The sequence below is a fragment of the Vicugna pacos genome, chromosome 34 (genome assembly GCF_048564905.1).
Source record: "Vicugna pacos chromosome 34, VicPac4, whole genome shotgun sequence".
Taxonomy (NCBI): Eukaryota; Metazoa; Chordata; class Mammalia; order Artiodactyla; family Camelidae; genus Vicugna; species Vicugna pacos.
In genome coordinates, this window is record NC_133020.1 from 20,499,011 (window position 1) to 20,519,315 (window position 20,305).

A 20,305-nucleotide genomic window follows, 5' to 3' on the forward strand; every position below is an offset into this window, starting at 1 on the left:
GCAACCCCCAGGCTGGAAACGGAGATCTGAGATCTCGGGAGGGGAGTTGGCCTGGCTGACGAGGGCAGGGGAGGAGGGTGAATCACGCGCTGGAGTTTTCCACCCAGTACCTGCCCTCTGTGGTTTCAAGGCAAGGCTCTGGACCTCCACAGCCACAACCCTTTTCCTTGGGATTTTCCTAGAGACAGTGCCCAGAGCAAACCTCAAGAAGCATAATCTAGAAAGGACACAGGTTTGCGGGCAGACAGACCTGAGACTGGCCCGCCCCTCTATCATCTACGGCTCTCATCGCCGGGCATCTGAGCCCCTGCCCTCCAACCTGTGAAGGTTGGGTAACACCACTCACTTGGTGGAGTTGCTGTGAGGGCTACAGACACCATGGGAAACTGCTCAGGGGGCTGCTGGTGCTTCAGGGGAGGTGGCGATGTTTGGTTTACTGCGAGGCTTCTGGAAGAGGGGCTGGGGTGCCGGGGTGTCCAGCCCCACGCAGCAGCAGCGATGCTCGGTGACCTCGGCACTGAGGTGCAGGCTGGGACTTGTCTGACAGCCTGCCAGGCGTCAGGGGTGAAGTGGGACTTGTTGGGTAAGCGCCTGCGTCCCCTGCCCGTGCCGATGAGCTTCTCCAGAGAGGGTCCTCATCGCTGTTCCTGACGTGTCCTCGCGCACTGGCACCGGACCGTCCGTGGCCATCCATCCAGAACAGCTGGCGCCCCCTTCGGGACCATAGAGACGCTCCTTCAGCCCCAGGTGGTGTGGGGGAGGAGAGGCTGCGGGGAGGAAGGGAAATTTCCCTCAGCCCGCGCTTCCCCTTTGTAGCTCAGCACTTCCCAGCAGGGCCGGGTGTGAAGTGACAGCCTCTGTCTGTAGTTTTCCATCAAGCACCCCGCTCCCCGCCTCTCAGGCCCCTCTCAGCAGCCCCTGCGGGGCTCCCCCTGGAGAGGAGGCCAGAGAAATCCCAGCTCAGACCCTTCGCCCTAGGGAGACCAGAAGCCGGAGGGCGGGAGTCAGCTCCAGCGGGGGTCCACACGGCTGGTTCCCCCGCACTCAGCTGCCCCCTCGTCTGCCCTGTCCCTGCATGTCAGGCCCACCGAGTGTCAGCCATGCAGCTCGCTGCAGAGGGGACACCAAAGGCCCTGCGGATTCCCTGGCTGCAGCTGCTGCAGAACGAGGAATGAGAGATCCAGCCCCTCCGGGAAGGGGACGAGAGGGAAGGGGGCCAGGCTAGGCAGGGGTTGAATTTCCCAGCTCAGTCATTCATTCAAAATGTACTTCGGACCCATGGTGTGTGAGGACCTGGGCAGCCTTGTCACCTTCTCCTCACCTTATATGAGAAGAGCTGCCTTGCTTGACCTGCCTCCCTGACTCAAGCCCACCCGACCCCCCAGCACCTAGCCCCCCAGGCCAGGCGTCTAGAACAACTGGTCAACTCCTGGAGGCTGGAGACCTCCATCTTTGCAAAAGGTAGGAGTCCCTAAATTACCTGGAAAGCCAACCTAAGACTGGGCTGTTGCCATACTGGGAAGGGTCCAGAGTCGAGATGAAATATGGTTAAATGAACCTGTTATCTCACTGCAGAGAAAACCGTTCCTCAGCATAATCACCTCCTAACCTGTGCGTGCTTTCAGGGGCCTGGCGTGGAACCCAGTCCCCGAGCCCCTCTAACTCAGGCGAGGAGCCTCACATGTCACCCTGTTTTGTCCTCACAAGAACATGAAATGTGGGAAAGAGCAGCCCATGTTGCAGGTGAGAAAACTGGGGTGAACAGAAGTTAAACAATGGGTCCTAAGGCCGCACACTAGTAAATGAGGGTGCTAGGATTCGCAGCTGGGCCCCTTGGCTCCGAAAGTCCATGCTCGTTCCACAGCAGGGTACTGTTTCCTGGACCAGGAGCATCTAAAGGGCGGGGGGCCATTCCATAATCCTCTGTTCCTGCCTCTAGCATTTTATACAGAGCTGGCTCAGAGCAGATACTCGGATGGATGGATGGATGAGGGGAGATGGATGGACGGATGGATGCAACTTGAGGGGAAAAAATAATCCCAGCTTTCCCTCATCTGGGAGGGAGCTGCTCTCCCAGAACCAGGAGCTAGACTAGGGCTTGGAGGACTCAGGTCTTGCTTTTCTTGGACAAAACTGCCAGTGCTGAGCAGGACCCAAAGGCCTTGGGATGCAGGGGTATTTTAGCTCTACCCCTCCCTTGCCTCCTGGCAACAACGCTTAGCTAAAAATGTGTAACCTGCTTTCTGGGGCCCAGTACAACCTAATGTCTGAGACTGGGGAAGCCAAGGGACAGCAAGCATGTCTCTGATCTCTTTCTGGGCTTTTCCATTTCACGGACAGCCTATGTGTGAGTGTGTTAGGCGGGGAGTGGGGTGGCAGGGAGGCTGGAGTCCTGGGAAATAGGATGGATTTGCTTGAAATATGTCCCCAAAGCTGCTCTCTTTACACCCTCCACTGACTCTCACAACAGAAGGATGTAAATACTATTATTCCCATTTTATAGAGGAGAAAATTAAGGATCCGAGAGATGAACTTGCTCAAGGTCACACAGTGAGTATGACCCCCGCCAGGAGTGTGCCTGGCAGACTGCGGTGTCTGGGTTTGTGCAATTACCCGAGGAGAGGGAGGGACTGTGTGTGTGCAGATGCTTGAATCTGAGACCTGACTGTGCGTGTGTGCACAGTCTGAAGAATGAGGCCTGAGGCCCCAAGGCAGCCTGGTGGGCCGGGTGCCCAAGCCATGGCTCTGCAGCCTCCCCCGGCTCCCGTGGTAACCCCCAGGCACCTGCTTTCCTCCCTCCTTCCAGCTACCCCTGCCTGCCCATCTTCTTCTCTCACAGGTGTGGCCTCTAGGCAAACGGCTCCCCTTCCCCTCACGTCTCCTTCTTCTGGGAGCTGCAGGCTCCCAATTTGCCCTTCCAGGCAATGAAAGCACAGGGGGCTCAAAGCGGCCCTGCCCCCACCATCCCATCAGAGGGGCTAAGGCCAAGTGCAGGGATTCCAGCTCCCTCCCCTGACCTGACCCCTGGCTTTTTAGAGCACCTCCCCCTCAGCCAGTTCTGCCACTGGTCTGATGACCTCACCATGGGGCCCTCACTCCTGTGACCTCAGCGAGGCCCACCACAAGCCTGTATGTAGGCGGGGTGCACAGTGTTATCTCCTTCTGCAAAAAATGAAGACCTGAATTCCACAGAGAAACACAGACGTTCAAGGCAGGTCAGGACTAGAACCCACATCTCCCAATCCTGGGGCCAGCGGATAATTCTCTCCCTCTATGGCAGCATTCAGTAAGCCCTCAGATCAACCACCTGCCACCCTCCCTTGGCCCAGCAGGTTCCTGCAGTTTTGATCAGAGGGAGGGACATAGCTCACCCTCAGAGCGGCCTCCCCAGACCCCCAAACCCAGATCATCTAAGCCCTTCCCACACCCACTTACTCCGTCCCACACACTCTGCTTCTCTTCCACAGCACGTGTCATCAGTCATCCTTCATAAGATCTGTCTGTATTTGCTCCTGTGTGTCCTGAGCGGAGCCCAGCAGGTGTCTGGAAGTGTTCTCAGACGGGTGCAGACGCCAGTGGTGGTGTCTGGAGTTCTGGCATGTTCCTCCAGCAGACCTCCCTCCCATCTTAGGACTGGGATGAGCCTGGCACACAGGGGGCGCCCAGCGGGTCAGTGTCCAGGAAGGAGCCGCCACACACAGCAGGGCCGCTGTCACTGATTTTAACAACAACAACAACAAAGAATCAAAACCTGAAGGCTTCAGTGCGTTTTCCCGCTCAGAGTCTTTCGGAAGTAAGAAAATCACCGGGGAGCGCTGTGCCCCTCAGTCTGCAGCTCCAAGGATCCCAGGTGCTCCCCGCGCGCAGCCCTGTAGAGGAGCCATCTGAGCAGAGGTGGGGACCCAGGCGGACGCGGAGCCTGCGCACGTGCGGGAGAAACGCAGCCGCGAGGCGCCGTCTCCTCCCCTGCAGACACGCGGCCCGGCGCGCACACCTGCCCTGGGTGCGCGGGGAGACACACCTGCGGGCGCCTCGGGGCCAAGGCCATGCCCGCTGACCCCCCCACGTCGGACGGGCCCTGCCTTCCACCCGGCTCCTCCCTGCGGCGCCTCTGCGCGCTCCCGGCCCCGCGTCGGAGCGGAGGTCGCGGCGGGGCCAGCCCTCGGGGCCGCGTCCGCCCGTCCCCCTCCGAGCTCGGTGGTCTCGAGGAGGCGGGCTCCCTCTGGTGGCCGAGCCGGGTAGTGCCCTGCCTGCCGGGGCTCCGCGGACCTGCCGCCGCTGGCCTGCGGTCACTGCTGTCCCTGTCCTGCGCCCCTGACGCCAGGCCCTGGCCGGGCGCACACGGTTTGGGCAGGAGGGGTCGGGCAAGGACACGGCAAGGGAAATCGGGCGGGAAGAAGCGCAACCGCTCTTTCCTCCTCCTTCCCCAGTGAGGACCAGGGTGCCTCCTTCTTTCCCTGCTCCATTGCCTTTCTTATTCCGTAGAGTGAAGGAGGCAAGGGACTGGGGGGGGGGGGGGGAGGCAGGGACAGAGGTGAGCCGACCCCTCTGGCCGAGGGTCTGATGATGGAGGACTTCGGCTGGGCCCCATCTCCCCTCTCCCATCACTACCCCTCTGCTCAGGATCCACAAGGAGAACTCAGTGTGGGAAGGGGTGGGGAGGTGGTCAAGGCAGCAAGGGTGGGGGGCACAGAAACCAGGCGGAACTGCTAGCAGCTGGTTGGAAGAACGTGGATTTAATAGAATGAAGGGACGCCAAACAGAGCTCTCACCCCCACTCCCCAGCTTCCCCAGCCTCCCATCCCAAGGCCCCTCTCAAAGGGGATGCTTAGATCCTGGCCCTTCACACCCATCCAGCCACCCTTGGAGCAGGGGAGTCAGGGTGGGGGTGTGCCATCCTCAGAAGGTGGATTCCAAAATGTCCCCTCTTGTCTTGTCTGCCCCAGGTGGGGCGCATAGCAGCACAGGAAGCAGCACAGGGGGCTGCTTCCACCCTTTGCTTCTACCACTGTCTCCACAGCCAGGCTCACTGGGCCATCCCAGGGCTGCCCCCTAGCAGTGGGACTCCGGTTCTGTGAGTATGAGAAGTGAAGTCCTGGGTGTGGCCGGGGCAGAGGGTCCTGCTCGGTCCCACTGGGGCAGGTCCTCCGCTGGACACATGAGCTGGCGAATTCTCTGCAAGGAAAGTAGGGGTGACCATCACGAGCTGGAGTCGAGGCGCCAGGTCAGCCAGCGTCCCTCATCGCGCATCCCATACAAAAAGTGCCCTCCAGGTGCCTGCACTATAGCCACATCCAGGGTCTTGGAGGCATCCTGTCTCTTTCCAAGACTTCTGAGCACTCACTCTGTCCCTCCCCGATACCCACCCCAGGATCCCTGGCGCCCCTGTGTACCAGCTTCTACCAGGCAGGCAGCCACCTACCAACAAGAGGACCCCAGCTCATCTGCCTGCTTTCCCGCCACTAGCCCCCTACCTCTCTGAAAGAGCCCTTGAGTGTGCTGAGTTTGTAGAAGCTCCAGGCGGGAATGCAGACCATGGAGGAGAAAGCCAGGAGCCAGCCCAGGGCATCACCCCACCACGGGTACATGTACTTCTTATTGTAGGTCAGCGGGCTGTACTTGATCAGGGAGAAGAGGAAGGTGGCCTGGGGGTGAGAGCAGAAGAGCACGAGCCCCCTGGACCAGCGGGCAGAGCTTTGCCTCCGGGCTTGTCTGGGCCAGTCCGCCTACACACTCCATCCACATTCCGCTTAAAATCCACACCCTCCAGGAGATATTTCCAGGGCCCCCACCCTGTCCCTCCAGGGCCCCCATGCCCCTGGCATCTCTACCCGTGGTTGACCCTCCACTGGGACATGTTAAGTGCCTGGCTGTGAGCCCCTGGAGGTCACGTCCCCACCCCCGGCTCATTCATCCGCTGTGCACAGCGGGCACTCCGGGGAACTGCTGGGACTCAGGTGAGACCAGATAAGCAGCACTTAGACTCCAGACCCCAGAGCCCAGCTGCCTGGGCTTGAACCCTAGCTCCTGACCACTTTCCAGCCTGGGCAGACCTCCTAACCTCCTGCGCTTCCGTTTCGCCTGAAAAAATGAATATGATGGTGGTTCTTACTTCCTGGGGTTCTTGCGAGCCCTGAACGGGCCACACGTGTGAAGCCCTCTGGGCCCGGCACCAAGCGAGCGAGCGCTCCGGAGCGGCCGCTAGCATCACCGCTGTGCTTATCAGTGTTGTCATTATTTTTAAAACAATGAAAGACAATTTGAATCCAGCACATGGACGAAGACAGAATTAAAAGCTTGATAACATCCAGTGTTAATAAGGAGGTGGGAAAATAAGCACTCTACTTCACTGACAACACGGGTTACTTCAGTGCTGGGAGGGCTGTTCTGTCAAAAATTTAAAAGGCTTCCCTTGAAGATTGTGTGCTATAGGCACTCTACACGGTTAGGTAAATTCTATGCACACCCACGTGTGTATGGACACGTATACACGTACGTGTATGTGTATGTATGTTCATACGTATGTATTTACTAAATTTATTTACTGAAGATTGTTGTGCTATTAAAAATACTGCCTAGGAAACAACCCAAAGATAAAATAAGAAATGAGTAACCAGTCCAACACCCTGTGATGCATCTGCACAGTGGCACAGGGCACCGCGCTTGGCAGCACTGTTGCCGGCGGCCGTGCACCTGCCTGCGGCACTGCACTCACACCGTGGTGTTGGTCAGACTGTCGGAACAGCCGTGGACCTCAGTTTATCCTTGTGTGAAACGGAAAGGAAGAGCCGGCATTTCTGGGAATGCTGGCATTTTCTAGAATCCACCAGGAGGATGAATGAAACGTTAAATGGTTCTCAGGCCCCAGGGAGAAGTCGCTTCCAGCGCTGATGGCCCATCCACCCTCCTGCACTGCTGTCCCCACTTCGTCCAGCTCTCCCCCCAAAGGCTGTCTTACTGTGCACACAGCGGGTGTGAGGAAGAGCCAGCAGTACTTGATAAGGGGCCACGGCCGGTACCCGATCATGTCTTCAATGTTGTCGTAGAAGCGCCCGGCTCCTACCAGGAAGAGAAGAAGCGGGAGCAAGGGCATCAGTTAGCAGCCAAAGCATCCGGACGGGGGACCACGCCAACCAGGAAGGGCAGGACCGACCACCAGAAGACAGCCTGGTTGCCTTCTCGGGTCTCTGCTGGAGCAGCACCTCCCCCGGAATTCACAGTATAAACAGCAGTGGGCAAAGGCAGGGATTTCTGATGTCAAAGGCTGAAACGCTTCGATAGGCAGGACACGGGCCCACCTGCCGTGGTCTGGGCACAGCTACAACCAGGAGGGGGACAAGGCCACCTCTGGGGGGCTAGTCCCATGGTAGCCATGTCGGATTCTTGAGATGGTTGAGGTTAGGGAGGGAGGAGTCCCGGGGAAGGTGGGTGTGAGCAGTGAGGTCTCTCTTTTGTCTAAGAGCCGGGCAGAGGTGAGTGCTGGGGTCGGGGCCACGGGCAGAGTCACTCACCATAGGCCCAAGCCACACAGAGGGACTCAAAGATGGCCACAAACAGAAGGCACATGCCGCTGGCTGCGTAGTAGTCAAAGAGCTGGAACACGTACATACCGCCCTGCCTCAGGGGAGAGAGGAACAACTTTACCCAGAGCACCCTCGGGGCACAGAGCAGAGGTCCGGAGGAACCCAGGAGAAAGAGATTAAAAGACAGTGTGGTTTGTAAGCTGTAAAGCACCGGGCAGACATGAGACAATAACAATGTTTGATTACTGTTTTTGGAAGGAAGGTGGATGAAAGACAGCCATTGTTAGCTCATCCCTGAGAACGTGCAGGGGTTGACCTGGGGGCCTAAGACACCGGGTGCATTTGTGGTGGAGGACCAGGATAGGGGCCATCATTGGTACCGTCCAGCTGGTGTGCCCCAGCTCCCTCCTTCTCCCTTGAGGCATCACACGGAATGTCTCCCACCCCAGGGCCCCCTTTCTGCCTTTGAAGTCTGTCCCTGGAACTTGGGTCCCCTGCCTGGGAAATCATGGGATCTTGCTGGAGAGGCAGTTTCTCCGGATCCAAGCTGTCCCACCCATCCTTTCTATACCTTTCAGCTTACATGGAACCAAATCATCCCTCAGCCGTGCCCAGATGGTTGAGGTTGGGGAGGGAGGAGTCCCAGGGTTAGGGACAAGGCCCAAGGGCCACAGGCTGGAAGTGCCTACTCTGTGCATCCTGGGGCAGGAAAGGACAGAGCCCCCGGCCCTGAAGCCAGGAAGGTGGGGGCCTGAAACACAGCAGCCTGCTCCCCCCCACCACCACACCCTCCAGTGCCCACTCCCCTGCTCCCCTGCTCCCCCTCCCAGGTGGCAGTCATCCACTGTGGCTCCTCCTCGCCGGGGCCCCACCTGCAGGCCCTCACCTCCGTGAGCATGACCAGCCCGACGAGGAAGGAGAGGACAGACACTCCAAGGATGAGCACCTCCCTCCGGTTCTTCTTGCGGAACACGCTGGGGTACATGTCCACCAGCGCTGTCACCAGGCTTTCCACACACACAAACTGGATGGGCGGGCGAAGAATTGCAGGGCGGGCACCCCCATGAGAAGCCCCTCCACCAGCTCTGGCCCCCTGACCCGAGGCAGCCCTGCCAGCCTCCGTCTCACGCCTCAGAGCCATCCCTGTGTGCTTGGGTCTGGGTCCTGCTCCAAACTCCCCTCGGTCCCGGGAAGGACATCCACTTCTGACACCCGCCCGGCCCCCAGATGATTTAAGGTCCCTCCGGGCGTCAGGTCGAACCTGGTGCCCTCTGCTCCCCACCACCCACCTCTCAGGCTCCAAGCGGACACCTCTTGGTACCTGGCTATCCAGTCCCAGGAGGACGACCATGAAGAAGAAGCAGCAGGCCCAGAGCGGAGAGAAGGGCAGGAGGACCACAGCTCGGGGGTAGGCGATGAAGGCCAGGCCGGGCCCTGTGGCGTGGGGCGGGGAGATGGCCCAGTGTCACCCCAGGCTTCCCAGCACGGGGTCCCGGGACAACGGGAGCCCCAGAGCTGCTCCCTACCACTGTCTTTGCCCCCGAGAAGCCCCCTAGACCTCTCTCTGGTGCCCAGACCTCCAAGGCCCTGCCCAGTTTTCTCACTGGCAGGAACAGAACCTAAAGGCTGTGGGTGTTTAAAAGGGCTTTGGGGAGTAGGAAGGGGGTGTATCACCTGCATTTCTGTGAGTTCTACCCCAGATCCTTAGGGCTCACTCTCCAGACCCATTGCCCCAAACCAGAGGTTTCAGACTTCAAAAGAGCTCAGGGCCAGGCAGGCCATGGACCTTTGTGAAGCTGGCCCAGGGCAAACAGAGGACGCAGGGGGCCTGCTGAACCTGGAGCCATCGTGCCCCCTTAAGGCAACTGCTGTGTGGTTTCTACCACGTTCCAAAGAAAATATCTCCAAGACTAGATTGGGGCTGGGGCCACCGTTGGCCACCTCTGGACCCCGACAGCAAGTGACCTGCATGAATCCCAGAATAACCCCCCGCCACATCCTCTCAGACACATAATGCTCCCCTCAGCTGGCTCAAATGGCAGGAACAGATGCAGCCGCCAGGGCTCCTGCAGAGGACGCTTCCTTGGAAAGAAAGTGTAGGACCATGTGGGACCACGCTAGCACCTGCCCCACAGCACTCATAGCGAGGCTCGGGCAAGCAGTTGGCACGGTGAAATCCGATCCTTGCTTCTTCTTTTAATTTATTTTTTACTTTTGTTGTCGAGAAGGTAGTTCGGTTTATTACTCACTTGATGGAGGTACTGGGGATGGACCTCGTGCACGCTAGGCATGCGCTGCACCACTGAGCTACACCCTCCTCTGCCGACTGTTCTTAGCAAGAACCAGTGATGTCAGCTGCCTGGCACCGGCTGGCACTCTGTGTGACAGCCCTGTGCCTGTGAACCCCACGATCAACACTGCCTTGTTACAGAGTGCGAGGGGGTGGTCCACGGGAATGGGGGCGTGTGAGTGAGGGAGACGCTGACAGCTTACCCAGGTGGGGGACCAATCTGATTTCATTCAAAAGCAACAGCACTGCGTGGTAGGAAGTCAGGCGCTTAAAGGAGGAACCTCCACGGGCCAGTGAGAACTCATCTCTGAGATGCTCTTTAAAGTGAAGAAGACAGGTGAAGGGTGCAGGACAGTGTATGCAACATGTTATCATTGGTAGTTAAAGGTGTAGGAAATAGAAACAGCATTATGCATGCAGGTAGGGATGTGTATGAATAGACATGTGTGGCTCCTTTTTTCTCATGAAAGCCTAAACTATTTCTGGAAGGGAAAATATGAATCTGGAAATACTGGTTGCCTGCTGGGTGAAGAACTGGAGGCCAGGGTGGGAAGGAATTGTTCTCTGCACACCTGTGCACCCTTTGAAGTTGGAATCGCTGTTTAATCCCACACCACGTCTTCCCAGGACGCAGCCACTGAGAGGTCACCCACAGTGTAGGTGACAATAGAGATGCCTGTAGATCCTGGTGGGTTGGTGAAGGTTCACACAAAGCTCACAGGATCCGCTGTCTCAGGCCACCGCCCGGCCAACAACACCCACCTGACTCAGCCACCTCGGAGATGGGCACCCCCTGCTCCTGGGACATGAAGCCCAGGATGGAGAAGATGGCAAACCCGGCCACGAAGCTGGTGCCGCTGTTGAGGAAGCAGAGGGCGATGCAGTCCCTGCGGGGGGCGGGGTGGGGTCAGGAGGGTCAGGGGGCGGCCCAGCAGGAACCCCGGGGGTCAGAGGGCACGGCCAAGGAGCTGGTTCTGTCCCCCAACACCACCAGCTCACACTTGGACTAAATCAAGGTCATCCTACAAAGATGAGGCTCTACGGAAGTAACAGAAACCCTAAAAATGCGCCCTGCCTCACAGCCTCCCCGCGTCCGCTGTGTGGCCACCACACCTCCTGGGACACTGTCCCTCTCACACAACCCAGTCTGGCCCGTTAACGGAGCGGAGATGGGCATGCGTGACCCCAAGCTACAGATGATCTTAGTCACCTAAGTTTGATTTTGAAATGATGTGTCTAAGCTGTTTAAAATCGGCTTAAATTCTCTGACATGAACCAAGCGGGCCGAGGGAACCGCAGGGAGGGATTCGGTGTTCGGGGGGCCCAGGCACGGAGCCGGCTTCGCCGTGTGACATGACCCCCTCGCGCGCTGCTCTCGCGCCTGCGCCCCCCGCCCTCTGAGGCGCGGGCCCCGCTGCGGCTTCCCCGCCAACCACAACTGGCCATCCTTCGCGAGCAAGCCCTCTGCCCATCCTGGCTCCTTTCAGCAAAGGGTTAGAAAGCGGGGTGAAGGCAGCAGGGGAGCGCAGGCAATCCACCAGCTGGGGCCCCTCCAAATCTCCCGGATCTATCGGATCTCTCTTGGCTGCTGGGGCAGTAGCTCGGGCCCCGCCCCCCTCCCCGAGGCCCCCCCACCGTCACGCGCCCCTCCTCACCGCGCCCCCCCTCCCGGCTCCCCGCCCCGCCCTCTCACCAGCCCCCATCCGAGCCCCTCGCACCGCAGGGGCCCCCCTACGCGCCCCTCCTCACGGCGCCCCTCCCCCGTTCCCCGCCCCTCACCCCCCCCCCGCACCCCTGCGCCCCTCCTCCTCGGGCCCCTCCTCCCCAGGCCCCCCGCCCCGCGCCCCCCCTCACCGGTAGCAGTTGTTGTGGTACTTGTTGTAGCTGCCCAGGGCCGTCAGGCACCCCAGGCAGATGGCAAAGGAGAAGAAGATCTGGGTGCCCGCGTCCATCCACACCTGCGCAGGGGCAGGGAAAAGGCAAGAGAGCTGCCCCCGGGAAGCCAGGCCGTCTGGGCTCCACGAGACCCCACGCGCCCACGGCTGAGCCGGGTACGGCTGGGGCGGCGAGAACCCGGCCCTCGGCCGTGCAGGCTCCCCGCGACCGCGCTATTCCAATGGGCCCCTGGACGGAGTTTCTCAGGCACGATCAGGATGGCACGGGCACCGGGCGTTGGGAGAAGAAAACTAAAGGGCCCACGAGGGAGGCTGATGGGCGCTGCCCTAGAACTAAGTCAGCGAGGCCTGGCACCAGGTTTCTATCATGGAAGCGAAGCCTGGGGCTCTGCCTCCGCCGCTCCCATCCAGGGCCCCTGGCAGTGCGTCCAGTCTAGAAGGACCCCAGGGACAGGCACTCTTTCTAGGGGTGTGGATCCTTAGTGTCAGTGCCATCACGGGCATGAAGTTTGCCCCCTCACGCCTCAAAACCCTACATCCGAGAGACAGGAAGAGTGGTCCTCCGCTTAAAAAAAGTCAAGAAGCGGAACAGAAATCCCCCGTCAAGGGCTTTGCACTCTTTGGGGCTGAACACAGGGCCCGGGCGTTGGTTCCCATTGTTTTCTCAGCTGGCCGGGCCCGTGCCTGGGAGGGGCTAGATTTAACAGCTGGAACAACATCCCAGAGAGAGAGAAGATCAAGGCGGACCCGACCCAGCAGCCCTGCAGATCCGCGGGGGCAGGGGGGTCCTGGGGCCACAGACCCTCCCCAGGCACCTCCTGCCTTCAGAGGACGTGAGCACGAAGCCGTGGCCACAGACTTCTGAAGGGGGTGGTACTTGTCACCGGGGGTGTCCTCATACTTCTGTGCCCCTTCCGGTCTCTTGCCCACCCTGCCTGTAGCCCCCAAACAGGCTCCTGCTTTCCTTCCACTAAAAATGGGCTCAGGTGCCCCCCTCCGCAGCTCCTCAGCCCCTCCCTGTCCCTCCCGCCGCCCTAGCCATCGCCACCACTCACCCCACCAAAGTGCCCACTTCCCTCGGCATTGCAGGGGGTCCGAGGGACCCCATGCCACCTGACTACATCAGAACCACCCTGATTCCTCAGCCAGCATCCCCAGTTGAGACCCTGAATCTCTAGGCCTAGAAGAGAACCCAGAAACTGGTGTGATTTCAGAGCTTCCTGGGTAACCCTAATGAACAGCCAGGTGTGGGAACCCCTGCCCCCCCCCGAGGACGCACCCAGGGCCTGCACTTTGCTCACTTACTTCCACTTCTGCAGGGGCGGGGGCAGAGCGGGAAAGCGGAGGAAAGGGGCAGACAGTGCCTTCTGCCTGCTGTGGCTCCCCACCCCCAGGGTGTCTGTGGGCAGGAGCTGCCACCAGGGACAGGGAGTCAGGAAGCACAGAGGAAGCCCCCAGGGGGGCAGGGCCAGCAAGGAGATAGCAGGCAAGGTACAAAACACCAGACTGTCTACCTTAAACTTGAGGGAAAATTATAACGTATAACGGGGAGGGGGTGGGCCCCGGGGTTTATTTCAGAAGCTGGAGAAGGAAGGGGCAGGACTGAAAGAAGAAAGAACTTGGGGACGGGGGTGCACACAAGACTCCACGGATGCCAGGGACTGAGGACGTGCCCCAGGGAGCCTGTGTGCTCCTTCAAGACATCTCAAACCCGTTTCTCTTCTAAAACTGCCCCAAATGCCGGGAGGAGCATCCTTGCAGGGAAACCCCGTGGTCTCTGGTCTGAAGGTCACTGTCCATTTCATTTATTGTTACAGCCTCAAAGGGGCTCGGACAGAAAGGATCCACATGGGCTCAGACAGAGGGGCTGGGGAGCTCTCTGCAGACAGGTCACCCAGCTTGCGGCCCAAGAGCCTCCCAACCGCGGGCCCTGGATGTCTGCTCCCCGTGCTTCCCGGGGTCCAGGCTGCAACTGACCGGCGGTCCATGGAGGGAAACTCTCGGGTCCCCTCAGAGATGCACCGGGGCTGCCCGTGTGCTGATCCTGCAGTTGTGAAGTTTTGCGCACTTGGGCATGGGAAGAAGAAATCAGAGAAATTGTGACTTGACAGTTGTCCTCGCCCTGAGGGGACAGACTAAGACTGAGTTGGGGGGATAAGTTAATGAGAACAGAGGAAAACGCAGCAGGAGGGCTGAGAGCTCAGAGTGCAAGGGTCAGACTGACCGCAGCCCCTCGCTGGGAGGCTGGCAGGCCCAGCTCTCTGCGCAGCGGCCGCCTGACCAGCTGGGATGGGAGAGCCGCGGGGTCAGAGGAGGGGCCAGCGGACGGACAGGCAAAGCAAGCTGTGCTGTTCCCACCGGGCAGCCCACCGCCAGCCTGTCCGGGAGCCCTGGTTTTGGGAACAAAGCTCACATGTGTCTTTGCCTGGAGCAAAAGACTGGCGAGGAACATAAGTGTGAAAGACGCAAAAAAAAAGAGGTCTTTGTAGGGGACAGAGAAAGAAAGAGATTTATAGAAGATCCAGGAAAGATGTTTTCAGGCCGGAGTCCAACTGCAAGGATGACTGTATTTACTGTTTTCAGGAAGACAGCTGCATGTAATGGAGAAAGCCTGGGCTTTGGAGTCAAATTGAACTGGGTTCAGTTCCTAACTCTGTTAATTACTGGCTGTGTGATCTTAGGCTAGTCACTTAACCTCTCTGAACCTCACTTTTCTCATCAGGAAAATGTGTGTAATAACAGGTAAAATAACAAATGGACATATTAACAAGTAAAATGGGTAAAATAACAAATTTAAATAAAATAATGAGTGTAAAATGCCAAACACAAAAATAAATGTTCATTCCCTGCCCCACCTCTGGAATAATTCTGGGAAAGTAAAAAGCAGCCCTTAAAACACTCAGATAACTTGTATGCTTTGGAAGAGGTATATTGTGGTGGTTAAGGCAGCAGACCACAAAAGATGACTTGAGATGAAACCCAAGCTCCTCCTCCATGCTAGTTTGGCAATTTGGGGCAAACTTCTGAAAATTTTTAAGTTTCAGTTTCTTCATCTGTGAAATGGGGCGACACCTAAGTTGTGGGGTTGGTATGAGGACTAAACTGCGCCTTGCACTTAAGGGAAGGGCCCGGCAAGTAGTAAGCCCCGAACAAGCGTGTCAGCTTCGGGGCTATGTGTGGGTGCTGTTATTTTTGAAAAGCAACTGACCCTCCAGGGGATAGTGAGGTCTCAAAGATTTCAATGCATGGTATCAAAATGAGAAGACTCGTTCTAATCACGCGTTCCAACCTCCTCCTTAAACACACCCTTCTTTAGAATAGTTTAGCGTAGAGGTCAAAGGTGTTCAGCAACGGCTCGCTGGACCCCCGAGCCCGAACCTATGCCCGTACTGATCCACCAAAGTGCCGTGGGACGGCAAGGGTCAGGGCGAGGGGAAGGCAAAGGGCCAAAAGCCAGCACGCACGGCCCCAGGGGAGTCTCCTCTCCCGTGGCCACTCCCCACTGGGAAAGAGACGGCCCTGGGGAGGCCAGGAGAGGCAGCAACGTGCCCAACACACTGGCAGACAGGTAAACCCAGCCATGCCTCCTCCTGGCTCCTGCTCCCAGATGGAGAGCTTGGCAGAGAGAGGTGCTCTGGCCTCCGGGCTGACTAGCAGGAACTTTGCCGCTTTCTCGAGTGCCAGGCAAGTGCAGGTTGGAGTTGTCCACTTCCTGGCAAGTGCCAAGTACATCCCATTAGGGCTCCGGCAGGGGCATCCCACCCTGCAGGTGCTGCTGCTCGCTGACAACGAATGCCAGCTTCAGCGTGAGACCAGGACCGGCAGTGAAAAAGGCTGCTCAGAAGCCGGGCTCTTGAAACACCTTCTTCCCACGGCCTCAGAGGGCCCTGAGGGCACGGCTCCTGCACAGCCTGCAGCCAGCTGGGGTGGGAAGGATGGTGTCCTGGAGAGAAGACCGGAAGAGGGTTCATTCCCTGCAGTGACCCAGACACAGAAGGGCATGCTTTTAACTCTCAGGGTGGACGGCTCTCTGGCCCACCGCCCGCATGTTTGCTGGCAGCTGTTGTGTAACAAGCACCGCCCCTGGAGCACGTCCGGCACCGACGGATGAGATGCTCAGTAAACCCTGCTGAATGAACGAGCTGTGCGCCAAACAAAGGTGGGCAGACAGGACTCTGCCTTCCAGAGCCTATAAAGCCGTGGGACTTGCCCTCACGCAGACCTGGCTTCCAGGTGCAGGTGCCTGGGCGGAAAGTTCTTGGAGCTCTCTAGGCCTCAATTTCCTGTCTCTGACATGGGGATACCTCAATGGTCGGCTGTGAGGATGAGCTGAAAGAATGCATGGGCACCAGTTAATGATGCCAGGGCCACAGTGGGCCCTCAGCTGTGGTCAGCTACGGATAGTGACCAGGACACATGAGGCTTCCATCACAGAAGCCAGAGGTCAGGTCCAGACGCTCTCTCCCCTCTCTTTCATTCCACCTGCCTGTCTCCCTCCGCTCCCAGCCTGACCTCATGCAAAGGTGGCTTGTGGCTTAGCCATCGGTTCACACCTCCGCTCCAGAACCACAGTGGTCCCTCCAAGACAGCCTCCCCAGGCTCCAGGGCCTCCCTCAGCTCTGCTGCCCCCGCAGCCTCCTGGTTGCTGCCTGCTATCCTCCGTAGCCCTTGGGCCCTGGCCTGGTGTTACTTGCTGTGCAATGAGGACTTTGCACAGACGACACCTGGGTTTCTCCAGCTTCAACAGCTACGGGCCTGCCGGTGGGCTCCAGGCCCGAGGTGGAGCCTACGTGGAGACGCGGCGGCCACATCCATGTCTCTACCGGGTCTCAGAAACAGGGTGGGAGGGGACGTGCACATCCCACCAGAGGTCATGGACAGAGACCCAGGACCGAGGCTGAGAGGCTCTGGGCACGAGGAGCCTGGCTGCTCTGGGAGCCATGGCAGGATTCAGGAGGGAGGAGGGAGGAGCTCTGCCGGGGGGGCTGAGAGGCTGGGAGGCAGTCACCCCAAAGTCCTCAGAAGGGGAGCCTCTGCCTGTGCGAACAGGCCCCACCTCACAGGGAGCTGGGGGTGGGGGTGTTCCCTCCTCTCCTGCCCCTTCTCGTCCCCCAGCAGGGAAGGTGCCGCTGCCTTGCTGTTAAAATGTTTGGAAAGCTGTCGGATTGTTGGTCAGGCCCGTGCCGGGTGCCCCTTTCACAGACACAGCTCCCCAGCCCAGGGGAGACCCCCTAAGTTGTACACACTCCCCAGGAGGTCACCTGTGCCAGGCAGGCAGAGGCAGGGCGCAGAGGGGCCCACGTGGGGCTCTGGGCCGCCCTGACCCATGGCCTCTGCACCCTCGGCACCTCCTGGCTTTGCCAGTTTTCAAAATGGCTGCCCAACTAGAGTTGGGAACCTGTCGGAGGCAGTGGCTTCTTCCTTCAGGGCCTGTTGTCTAAACTCCCAGTCAGTGAGGAGCACCCCTGCAGAGGGTGGGCCCTGGAGGAAGGGCCGGGGAGGGCAGGGGCAGGGGCCTCTTGGCAACCGACGAGAAACTCAACACCAGCCCAGCTGGCTCCGGGAGGGGTTGGGAACAGGGGCCAGGAGTGGGCCATGTGGGCAGAGGAAGGGAACCAGTGGGGCTGGTGGACGGCTGAGAAATAGAAAGGCAGCTTGGGATGAAAGGAGAGGGGATGGGAGGTGGCGGGAAGAGGGTCCAGCCTGAGAGCCCTGAGAAGCGTTACGAAGGCCTCAGGGCCCCCTGGGTTTCCTGGCAGTTGTGAACCAGTGAGGGGGACCAGAAACAGCTGCTAACAGATGTCTTGAGACCTCCGCCCACCACGGACGTCTGCTGGCCAGCCGGGAGCAGGGATGCCCAGCAGAGCACAGGGAGGGCCTGTAGCCCAGGCACTTCCAGGACCACGTGACCCTCGTGGTCTGTGGTTTCTTACCTGGGGATCCCACAGACGCGTGAGGTTTGGGTACAGGTAAAACTGAATTCCTTGGGCTGCCCCGGGCAGCGTCACCCCTCGGATTAACAGGACCACCAGCATGAGGTAAGGGAACGTGGCTGTGAAGTACACCACCTGGCCAGGGGCGGATGAAACAAGGAGCTTGTGAGTTAGGAAGGAGGGGCCTGGAGACCCAGCAGCAGAGGCAGGAGCCGCTGACCTGGGAGGAGGTCAAGGGCGCTCCCCTCCTGCGCCCTCCCGCTCGCCCTGCAGCTGTTCGGCTCAGTCTGCCCTCCGCCTTCAGCCACAGCCTCCCTCCCCACTCCTCCCTCCAGCTCCCCCCACGCAGACCCAGCAAATATTTGTGGAGTGACTGAATGACACGGGTGTTTAGAACTGTGGCAAGGGTCGTCAGGTAGGGAACGTGTCCTCACAGGGCTTAGGCGCTTAGCACAGCCAAGCAGCCAGATTAGGAAGGAGGCCTGGTCAGGGGCCTCCGGGGCAGGAATCCAGAACTCAGACCGCCAGCACCTCCCACGCTCCCGGGCAACGGGTCTCCCCGGGCCCTGGGGTTGGCTGAGAATCGTGCTGAGATTAATAGTCTTAATGGAATTCTTTTTCCAAAGAACTGCTGTGTGAAATAGGGAGCCAGGAACCGGGTTTCGGTCTGCAGTGTACCCACACACGTAGGATCTCCCAAGATCAAATTCCTCCTGCGGTGTCAAGCCCCAAATACCAGGAAACAGGGCTGAATCCAGGAGAGGCACAGAATCAAGGAAGGGAGCCACAGGGAATCTCTGCGGGGTCATCCCTGCCCTTCCCCCTGGGAACCCCTGGGCGACTGAGACCCCACAAGGGCAGGGGGTCCTGGGAAGGGAGAGGCCGGGAGCTCCCCCACACAGACCTTGCCTGTGGACTTGACCCCCTTCCAGATGCAGAAGTAGCAGGCGACCCAGGCAAGCAGGAGGCACAGGGCCAGCTCCCAGCGCAGGGCCCCCAGGTGCTGGATGCCATCCGAGATCTTCAGGACCCGCCTCCTGGGGAGAGAAGGTTGAGCCGGCTCCACCGTGGTGCCAGCCTCAGCTTGGGCTCGGGCAACAGAGCCATGCGCCAGCTCTTTCCAAGGGCTTGTCAGCTTCTCCGCTCTGATCTGTAAGGCTCTGCTTCCTTGGCCCAGAGGTGCAGGTAGACAGAAAGTGAGGCCGAGACAAACTGTCCCCGGGTAAGCTGGGCTCTGGGAGGCCGAGCGCCAGCTTAACCTCGAGAAGGCGCGAAAACACATTTCCTCCCCCAGAGTTAGGACGCTGTGGTATCAGGAGCCGTGCCTCAGGTGAATGTCACCATTTGGGGGAGGGGCAGATAGAGGCGACACTCAGGCAGCTGAAGAGAGGAGGGTGGACATGCATGCAGGTGCACGACTGCACACGGGGGAGAGGAGGCAGCAGGGGTCAAGAAGAGCCTCTGAAACAGCCCTGCATTGACCACAGGCACAGGGACAGCAGGAAAAGCCACTTAGGTGACAGGGCCCCCGAAAGAGGAAGCAGAAATTCCTCTTTTGCTGTCCACAGAGCCATCCCCGATGAACCCATCCCCGCCCCTTCTTTCAGACGCACTGCACACACTGGGATGGGAAAGGCCTCACTTACTCCCAGAACTCGATGACAGGAGAGGTGGCATTCTCAGAGGTCACGTTCAGGGAACCGTTGGTCCTCTGGAACTCCACACAGTGCTCTGCCCGTGGGTCCCGGGGCCAGGGTGGTGGGGAGGTGAGGGGAGAAGCAAGAGAAAGGTCACTGGCCTGTATTCGGCATGACCAGGAAGGGGGTGAAGTTTTCGGAGACCGGCAAGTAGTGTATCTGGAAGGAACTGGGCTGAAGCTGTCTGTACAAGACATCCTCAGAATAAAGCACAAAGCAAAACGCCCAGTGACCCCGACAAGCCCACGCCACCTGCTCCCATGTTCCCACAGGGGGCTGCCCACGGTGGGGAGTGCAGCCTAATCAAAGCACAATCTGATTGCACCCTGAAAGATGTTCTGCACACCATCTGCTTCAAAGTATACAAATATCCCTAGGCCATTGTTCTTTATAAAGTCATGACCTTTGAGGTCCCCTAATAAGGATGCCTTCCAAGGAAGTGATGTGTCCAAGGGCTGAGCGCACAGGTGAAAGGTCAGAACCCTCTGGCTTGAATCCTGACCCTCCCGTAGGTCAGTGTGTGGCTCTCTAAGCCTCACCTCTGTCATCTCTAAGACGTGCAGAAGGAGAGCCCCAGTGGGCCTGATAAGGGGGTTAAATGAACACAGGACTGTACAGTCCTCCATACAGAGTGGCTCCGAATTATCCAGACATGACTTAGGGGGGTCACAAAGAGTGATCGCAGTCTGCTTCCACTTCAGAAGGACAGCAGTCCTGGGCGGTGTTAAGACAGGTGGTGTCTCTCCACTGTGCTTGCGAGAAAGCGAATCTCCTCAGACACGGCCTGTCACAGCTTGCGTGTGGCCGAGTACAGCAAACTGCGTGTGTTCTACCTTTACAATATCCGGACTCTGGCCCTTCCTTCCTGTTCCGGGCATCACCACCACCCTGGGCAGGTCACCACGGCTCAGGGCTCCCTGAGCGACCAGACTAGTTTTGTTAAAATTTCAGTCACGTCATGACTCTG

At 59.0% G+C, this 20,305-nt stretch overlaps 1 protein-coding gene across 2 annotated transcripts in view; it reads right to left on the reverse strand.

Moving 5' to 3' along the window:
* Window positions 1–4,951: 4,951 nt before the first annotated feature.
* Window positions 4,952–20,305, reverse strand: part of SLC6A13 (solute carrier family 6 member 13) — a 31,065-nt gene continuing 15,711 nt past the window's right edge. For both annotated transcript variants that reach the window (XM_072954369.1, XM_072954370.1), the window contains 11 exons: window positions 19,288–19,372; window positions 18,546–18,678; window positions 17,642–17,776; window positions 11,668–11,771; window positions 10,576–10,700; window positions 8,845–8,957; window positions 8,410–8,547; window positions 7,512–7,614; window positions 6,959–7,059; window positions 5,475–5,645; window positions 4,952–5,175 (listed from right to left, as the gene is read on the reverse strand). In XM_072954369.1, coding sequence (XP_072810470.1) covers window positions 5,053–5,175; window positions 5,475–5,645; window positions 6,959–7,059; window positions 7,512–7,614; window positions 8,410–8,547; window positions 8,845–8,957; window positions 10,576–10,700; window positions 11,668–11,771; window positions 17,642–17,776; window positions 18,546–18,678; window positions 19,288–19,372 — 1,331 coding nt within the window. In that variant the 3' untranslated portion in view covers window positions 4,952–5,052. The remainder of the gene's footprint in view (window positions 5,176–5,474; window positions 5,646–6,958; window positions 7,060–7,511; window positions 7,615–8,409; window positions 8,548–8,844; window positions 8,958–10,575; window positions 10,701–11,667; window positions 11,772–17,641; window positions 17,777–18,545; window positions 18,679–19,287; window positions 19,373–20,305) is intronic.